Source organism: Grammomys surdaster, unplaced genomic scaffold (assembly GCF_004785775.1).
Source record: "Grammomys surdaster isolate TR1022 unplaced genomic scaffold, NIH_TR_1.0 99, whole genome shotgun sequence".
NCBI lineage: Eukaryota > Metazoa > Chordata > Mammalia > Rodentia > Muridae > Grammomys > Grammomys surdaster.
The window spans coordinates 11,757,159-11,765,683 of record NW_021604578.1 but is presented as its reverse complement, the minus strand read 5'-3'; the positions used below and the strand labels follow the sequence as shown (position 1 = coordinate 11,765,683).

At 43.0% G+C, this 8,525-nt stretch overlaps 1 protein-coding gene across 1 annotated transcript; it reads left to right on the top strand.

Annotated features, from left to right (window-relative positions):
* The first annotated feature begins 5,635 nt into the window (after positions 1-5,635).
* On the top strand, positions 5,636-6,679 carry LOC114636245 (X-linked lymphocyte-regulated protein 3C-like). Its single transcript, XM_028784449.1, has one exon. The coding sequence runs from the start codon at positions 5,715-5,717 to the stop codon at positions 6,360-6,362; it is 648 nt and encodes a 215-aa protein (XP_028640282.1). The 5' UTR covers positions 5,636-5,714; the 3' UTR covers positions 6,363-6,679.
* The last annotated feature ends 1,846 nt before the right edge of the window (positions 6,680-8,525 follow it).

Below are 8,525 nucleotides of genomic sequence, written 5' to 3'. Positions count from 1 at the left end.
GGTGGGTCAGAATTGTTCTCTAAGTCAGGAGGTTCCTTCATTTGTCTTTTGAGGACTGGGTGGGTCAGAATTGTTCTCTAAGTCAGGAGGTTCCTTCATTTGTCTTTTGGGAACTGAATGAGTCAGAATTGTTCTCTAAGTCAGGAGGTTACAGATATCGGTGTGGTTATGTAGATGTCCTTAACACAGAAATGGGACTACATTTACAGAAGCTCCAAGTGTCAGTATGGTTACACTGAAGTCTTTAACATAGAAGCTGGCCTACATTTATTAAGATGCAGCAGTGATGTTTCTTTTGGGAAATTTGCCTCAGACCAGTTATTTAACTTTACTGTGGTTTGATTTCCTCGTATATAAAATGGGTGAAATAGTAAGAACTTTGTTCATGGAATGATGATAGGAAAGAAACGAACTTACATCTGTAAAAATTAGAGTACCACCAGCCTTGGAGGCATCTGGTATTAGCAGCCATCATCATCTTCATGGTCATTGTTATCGTCTCTTTCCCTAATCATCATGTGCAGCCTCCTGGGCAGGAGAATAATTTGGGCTTAAACACAACTTCAGTAATTTGTGTTTCCTATCTTTATTTCTGGAGAAATAAAGACATCTAGTAACAGTTACATTTCTCCATTAACTTCTCTCTAGATTTTTCTTGATAGTATTTTTTGGAGAAAGGTATCATTGGGCTGAAAAGTCCTAACCACCCATCCCTCAGAATGTGATCTTAGTTGGGAATAAGCCCATTGTTGAGGTGATAGGTAAAATGACGTCATATTGGAGTAGGGGCTTCTTGACCCAGCAGGACTGGAGTGTGAAGGAGAAGGTGAGCCTTGGAAGGGTTGTACAACGAAGATGTCGAATTGATGGGGAGATCAGGCATGTGATGATGAGGATCAACATGTCCACAGCACGGGCCAACACGGGCCAACACGGGCCAACACAGGCCAACACGGGCCAACATGGGCCAACACGGGAGTAAAAGAAGCACAGAAGATGCCTTTTCACAGGTTTCAGGAACACAGCTCTGCTCTGTCCTGATTTCAGACTTCTAGCTACCAAAATGTGCAGTAATAAATCCTGCCTGTAAGATGCTCAGCTTGTGGTACCTGTTTTGAGTAGCCATAGGCACTTGACACAGATGGAAAGATACCACTGGGGCCACCATGATGGATTCTGACTCCACCAGTCTGATCACTGAAGCTTGGGATGTAGTTGAAATGCTGAAAAACTGTCACATTTTGTCTTTAGGTTTTAGTCATCAATCAGTTTTTTAACTCTTCTTCTGATGAACCTCTAGGGTCTTCATGCTATGAAAGACTTTTCCAACCACTGTAAAAATGGTAACTGTATGGACACATACTCTTTTCTGGCATATTTAAATGAATCTCAGATCTTACACTTTCTCTCCCTCTGTCCCACCTTTCCTCCCTCCCTCTCTCACCTTCCTGCTTCCTCCCTGTCTTCCTTCTTGGAGGCAGAGTGGAAGGCAAACAGACAAAGTTGTTTAGAATGTTCCAGATTGTAAGCACCCCGTTTCCTTTGTCTATCTGGAGAGACGGGTGTGCACGTGGTCATTTCTGCTCATTTCTTCTCCATAATCCTTCTTCTCACTCACCTAACATCAATGCTATTTGATTATTTTCAGGCCCCAAACTGCCTCTCTGTGTGCTGTAGGCACTAGCTAGATACTGCCCTCCATAAATTTAAGCTTAAAACCTCCCATTTTCAGAAATACATACAACTTAAAATCATGTATAACCTAAAATCTCCCATTTTCAGAAACAGCCATTGGACATATCTCTCTTCCCAGAGCCAGGCTGCTCATCCTACAGAGGAATGCTCAGATTTAGGTAGTCAGCCCAAGCAAGGTTTATTTATTTTCAGATACTTTCTCCCCTTGATGACCTGGGAATTCCTTCCAGAATTACCAGTAAGTTCTGTTCTTAGACAAATAACCACACAGTCAAATAAAAAAAATTGCATAAATACCTAAACAGTGATGGAGAAAAGATACAAAGTTAATAAAACCATCCTTAACTCATTAGCTAATATTCTTCCAACTCATGTTTACAGTGTTTCTGCCATGATTAGGTTTTGTTCAGATCAGCGGGCAGGGTTGGAGGGGGGTAGTTTTCATGACTGTTTCCAAAATATATCCTTCAGAGAGTTTAGAGTAACCATGACTGTTCCTCTCATCACGACCAAAAATAAATAAATAAATAAATAAAGGAGTGGCCAACTCCTTCCTCCCCAACCCCGCCCCACTCTCTGGTGGTATTTGGCAATGTTTACAAAACAGAAATATAGCTTTGAAAATACAGAGTGTGCATGTTCCGAGGTCCCGACCGACCAAGGACATGAACAAGAGCGCGTGCTCAGCCTCCAGAAGCATCCTGCTCTGTATGTTTCTGAAGCAGCAGCAGCAGCAGCTTTCATTCCTTCGGCTCCTTGATTAAATCTTGATTAAAATCAGTGCCGCAAGTTGTCGAATGAGGAGCGGTCCTTGCCTTCCTTGCTCTGTTGTAGGTAACATCACTTGATTGCTTCAGACAGTTAAAGGTGCTTTGGTAGTAAAAGGACAGCAAGATTAATGGGCAGTCATTTCCATAGTAACAGCAAAGCACTCTGGGAAACGGAGCCACTTGGGAGCTGGAGTTACACATGCCAGGATTTCAGCTCCCATGGCAACAGCGGAGTGTGGGGTGGAGACGTGCACACTTCGAAACTTAGCTAAGGTCCGCTCGCTGAAGACAATGTATAATCAGAGTTGTCAATCTATTTTAAAACTTGAAGTTAAAATAAATCAAATTTGAGGCCACAAGCTGATGCAAAACATTTAAAATACACTGTACATCCAACTGAAAATTTCTGAAGCATAAGCACAAATAGTTTAAGAACCATCCAATTGTGACAACTTGTTAGTTTAAAAAAATCCAATTACCCAGATTTTTGTCCCAGAGTAGCTGCAGAAAATTACACAATTAGAGCAATTTTTCTCAGCTGCTCCACTATAGAAAACGAAAGTAATTATACAAAAATAGTGTAAAGTACTTTCACAACTGCAAGTTTAGGTTTTGCTTTCTTTAGAAGAAATTCTGTTTTTCTTCTAGATAATCATCTCAACAAAAAGTTGGAGAGAGCCGAGAGAGAGAGAGAGAGAGAGAGAGAGAGAGAGAGAGAGAGAACAATAACTAAAAGATGAACTGAGAACAAAGCAAAAGGTAAATGTAATATTAAATGACTCACCAGAAGCCAAAAGGAATCCAGAAAAATCTAAGAACTCAGCATTGCAATTACAGCAGTAAGAGAATTCTGGCACACAAAGAATTCTCTATGTTTTTTAATAACCAAGTTATTATTTTTGAAGGTCTCCTTTACCCCGCACAAAATCAGAACCCATTTGGGACATCAGCATCCACTTAGCACAAGACACTCTTTTCCCTTCAGGTCTATTGACCAGCTGTATACATGTATCACACAGGAAGTCTGGGGTTATCTGGTGATAGCTTGTAGGTACTGGCTAATTACTGATAGAGTCTATTGTAGCAAATCTGTATGTGTACATCCACAGTTTATTATGAGTGGTTATTTCCATTCATAATCAATAGAAGAATTGATGTCACTGTGTGTGCATGGCGAATAGGGGAAGCAGATAATACTGGTTCAGCCCCATTTCTAGTCTGGTTGCCTGTGATACACAAGAGGCTATGGATGCCAACATGTTCCTCTTATCTATGTCTCAGAGAAGAGAAAAGTCTGTGTTAAGGCTCACCCAATCATTGTGTTGAAGTATTCTTACAGAAAGTATCTATGTAGATCTCCAAATATACATCAGAAGGCACTGAGCCATGGCCAGCAACACAATCAGCATTATTGAGCCATGTCCAATGTTCTGCCTGTAGCAGATTGATCCATAAGTGGGTATCCTTGGGCTTGGCTAGTCAAGGTCATTGTCCAAGATTTTGGAATTTGGGATTCCATGAGCTGACCTGGTAAGTCACCTGACTAAAGCTGTAAACTGAAAAGCTTTGACGTTATTAATAGTCATTATTTTTGGCTCACGGATGAACCTTCCAGAGAAAAGAATAAAGTCACAGAGAAAAGCAGAGACAGGAACTGAAGGCCTCATGTAGAGGATGCTGAATCCCCTGTTTAGCTGTTTCTGAAGCTCTGGGAATCTGCATGTCCTGTGGCTTGAGCGTGCCCTTCTAGGAAGCTTTCCTCCACAACCTTTGTTTGCTTGTTTGTTCAGTCGCTCTAGCTCCAGCTCAGGGGTTGTAACTATTGTAGCAGCCATCTCTCACAGCCTCTACAAAGGGAAGAGAGTACAACAATGGCTACAAAGATGGCACAGGGAGCGGGCAGTGGGGGCAAGCAGAGGCACAGCAATCATCAGCGTGCCACTTCCCCGGCATTCGGGGGTTGGTGAGAAAAGGAAGGGGGTCTGAGGAGCCACTGCAGCCCGGAAGTCATCGGAAGAACTGAGTGCATGGCATCGAAAATCAAATCGAAGCTCAGCAGCTCCCCTAACTACCCGCATTGGATGATGGGATGCCAATCTAGGTGAGCTGTTCAGTGTAAGCAAATAGTAATTGCTGGTGTGTGTGTGTGTGTGTGTGTGTGTGTGTGTGTGTGTGTGTGTGTGAGAGAGAGAGAGAGAGAGAGAGAGAGAGAGAGAGAGAGAGAGAGAGAGAGAGGAGTAGATGATGAAAAGGATGCTGATTCAAGATAATTCCCTTGATCCAAAGAACTTGAGTTTCCAGATGCTCCAGAGAAAGGATGAAAATAGACCTTCATCAAGGCATTTTACTGGGAAACTCAGAACACTGGGGGCAAGGAGAGAATGTCAGACATCTCCATGTGCGAGGAAAAGAAGTGGGTCACGTACAAAGTACCAGTCATCAGAATTTCTTCTGCTGTCTCAATAGCAACTCTACTGGGATAATGCCTTCAGTGTTATTTTCAATCCAGAATTCTATCTTTAAAGCAATTGCCAATCAAATAGAAATGGAGAAATATGTTTTCGGCTGGCCTATCTCGGCAGCGTCTCTTCCATGCATATTTCCTCAGGGAACAATTGAGGAAGGTGCTCCACTAACAGAGAGTGAAACCATGGCAGTAGAACACAGGGCGGGGGCGGTAGGGGGAGAGTAAGAAGCCAACAGCTTTGCAGGAATGAAGGGGTGGGGTCCTGGCATGGCAGCTGGCCCAGGTTTAGGGGGCCACTAGTCTACACTGAAGCAACTTCAAACACGTTGGAGCTTAGTTCTGTGTCTGTAGCCACACAAGCCCCAGACAGAAGAGGCAAGCCTGGTGAGAGGTAGTGAGACTGCATTCATTATCATTACCTATTACTGTGTTAAACAATTCCCCAAGGCACGTGCCTGAAACCACCACAAATGCATTATCATACAGATTCTATTGGTCAAGAGTTTAGGTAGAGAGAGGCATATGCGTTGGAAGGCGGGGCCTAACCAACTGGACGCTTTTTAACTGTGAGGAAAGAGAGGATTCTGAGAATGTTGTTGGAGCGTTAGGGGAAGGTAACACGGAAGTATCGACCGGAACGCTGTGGTAAAGAACCCTGTGGTAATTGAAGTGAGGCTAGGGTTGATTCAAGGCCAAGCTTTCATGGATCGCTGGGTGCCCTGAAGGTGCACCTAAAATCTATTGTGTTCAGGATTCCTGTCTAGCACAGGGAGACTACAGTTATGGCATCCAAAATCAAGGGCAGACCTCTTAAACAACCAAAGGTGACTCCTGATCTGCCATCTGACGATTTACAGCAGCTAGATGAAAATAACCCAGGAAACAATCCGGCCCTTGAAACTGGTGGGGAAAGCAGTTCTTCCTGTGAAACAGTTGGACCAAAGCCAGGGCTTAGTAAGAAATCTCTCAATGAAAGAAAGAGAAGGTACGTGCTGAATGTAAGTAATACGGTCCACAACATCGAGTGGAACATTGACCACTTCTTGAAACTCCAGCATGAGCGAAGGCAGAGACTTTATCAGGACTATTCTCATCAGTTTTTGACTTTGGTTGTGATGTGGAATATAGATGTAGACCAAGTCAAGAAACATTCGGAAAAGCTCTCAAATATACTTGATGAGCAACAAAAGCTTTTTCAACAATTTCAAAGTATTCATATGCAGAAAATAGAAGAATTTAAGAAGTTATGTGATCGACACTTGAAGAATCTACAAGCTATTAAGAGTTGTCGCCGGAAAGCTATTGTTGAGGAAACCAGAAAACAAATGGACTACTTGGAAAGGAAACTTACAGAAGGAACTGTTCATGTAAACCAGCAGGAAGAAAAGGAGGGTCTTCAGTCATCTCTTCTATCCCTGTTATTTTCATAACAGCTTGAAGAAAGAAGCTGCACCACCATGAAATGATTGCATGATATGATTATTTTCTGAATCTACAGTGACACGACACTGCAATTGTAGTGAATAAAAATTCCTTGTTCATATTTCTGAGGTGTCAGAAAAACTTTGTTGAGACTGTTTTGTTTTTGAAATTTATCACACATGTAGTATGTGATCATCAGGGATACGGGAGGGCTCCTGTACAGCTAAAGCTCATGTCCTGTGATTTCCCATATGTATACCCTGGGAAATCTTTACTTGGGAACATTTGATTTAATAAACCTGAAATTGTTTCAGAAAAAAAAAAAGAGTTTAGGTAGAACTTGCCTGGAGCCTCTGCCATGTTTCAGTCATGGCTGTGCTCTGGAGTTCAGGGACATAAGGAACTGTTGGCAGTCTACATGACAATGTGTGGACAGGTAAGCCAACACCCCTTTTTTCATTATTTTATTTATTTATTCACTTTACATCCCAATCACATCCCCTTCCTTCCAGTGCCCCCCTCACAAAACCCTTTCCCCCATTCCTTCCTTCCCTTCTCCTCTGAGCAGGGAGTGCCCCCTCAGGTATCACTCCAGCCCTGGCACATCAAGTCACAACAAGACTAAGCACTTTCTCTCCCACTGAGGCCAGACAAAGCAGCCCAGCTAGGGGAAAGGGATCCACAGGCAGGCAACAGCCCTTGCTCCAGTTGACCATAGTCACAGCTTGCTCACACATGTACCAAGTGTCATTAGGAAAGACTTCTGGAAAAGCTATTTAAGGCGACCTGGCTTAGCTGACCACTTCCCTTTCCAGCTGCCCCGATTTCTCATATAGGGAATATTGATATGATTGTAGGACAAGAAAAAGCCATATTGGCAGCACGAGAAACAGATCAAGACAATAACAGAGACCTTGAACTTCTGTACCAAACTGCATAGGTTAGCTTCCAGACTTTTCACTACAGGGCAAATAAAAATCCCACCTGGCTGTGTCTTTTCCATCAGTGGCTGGATGCAACTTGTGTAATGATATTATCAGGGATGTGCTTTGTTGATGATTGGATTTATCAAATCTTTCCCTGGATTCTGGTTTTCGAGGGAGAAAAGGAAACCAGAGTGTGATAACGGGCAAAGGGCAAACTCGAGGTAAGAGGAGAACCTGGAGAGTCAAGGTGGGAAGGAGAAAGAGGGGCTGGGTGTCAAATGCAGTGGGTAGATCTTGCCCATCCCAGCTTCCCAGTAAACACACAGATCAAGTCAGAACAGTGTTTGAATAGAAACAGGCAAGATAAACATGAATACACATGAGTAAACATGAATATGAACACACAGCCTCAAGCAACCAAAAAATAGCCGTGCGAGCATACATTAAGGGAATTTAAGAGTAGGAGCGCTGGGTAAAATGAATTAATTCCTTTGTGTCTTTTAAGGTGCTTCTGCCAACCCCAAGAAACCTCACCAGTCAGTAACAGAGCCTTTCTCTAGTCTTTGTCTTTTATCCTACATCTTTCAATTTGGGTGTTCTTCTAATGGAAAATTAACAACTAGAAGACTTCAAAGTATTTGGCCAGAATTTCCTGGCCACTTACTATGTCATCCATCACTACCTCTCCAACCCCTATATCAAGTAAACAAATGCCTGACAGAAACATCTGAGAGGGGAAGGGAATTTTGGTGTATAAATAAGGTATAGTGAGCTGCCTGGAGGGTGTGTGTGGAGAGACCTCCTCATATCATAGGAGAGCAAGAAGTAGAGAGATCTGGGAAGAATCCAGTACTCTGTTTTCCCTAACCATACCTCTCCTTCTAAGGGATCCACAGCATCCCCACAGAGTACCACCAGCCAGAGAACAGGCATTCAGAACACAAGTCTATGTGGGACATTGCAGGCTCAAATGGTAGCATCCCCCGAAGAGTGCGCTTTTAAAGTCAATCTTGTTGACATGCAAATTTATCTCTTCTGATTGGTGTATGTCATCACACTTGGCTTTTGATACAGTTTGAATGACAGTGGACTCATAGGGAGTGGCACTATTAGGAGTTGTGACTTATTAGGTGTGGCCTTGTTGGAGGAAGTGTGTCCCCAGGGGTGGTGGGCTTTAAGGTTTCAAATGCTCAAGCCAGGCCCAGTGTCTCTCTCTCTCTTGCTGCCTGCCACTCCAGAAGTAGA

Excerpts from the sequence above, each read along its gene's own strand:
- LOC114636245 (XM_028784449.1), top strand. The coding sequence starts at position 5,715 with ATGGCATCCAAAATCAAGGGCAGACCTCTTAAACAACCAAAGGTGACT.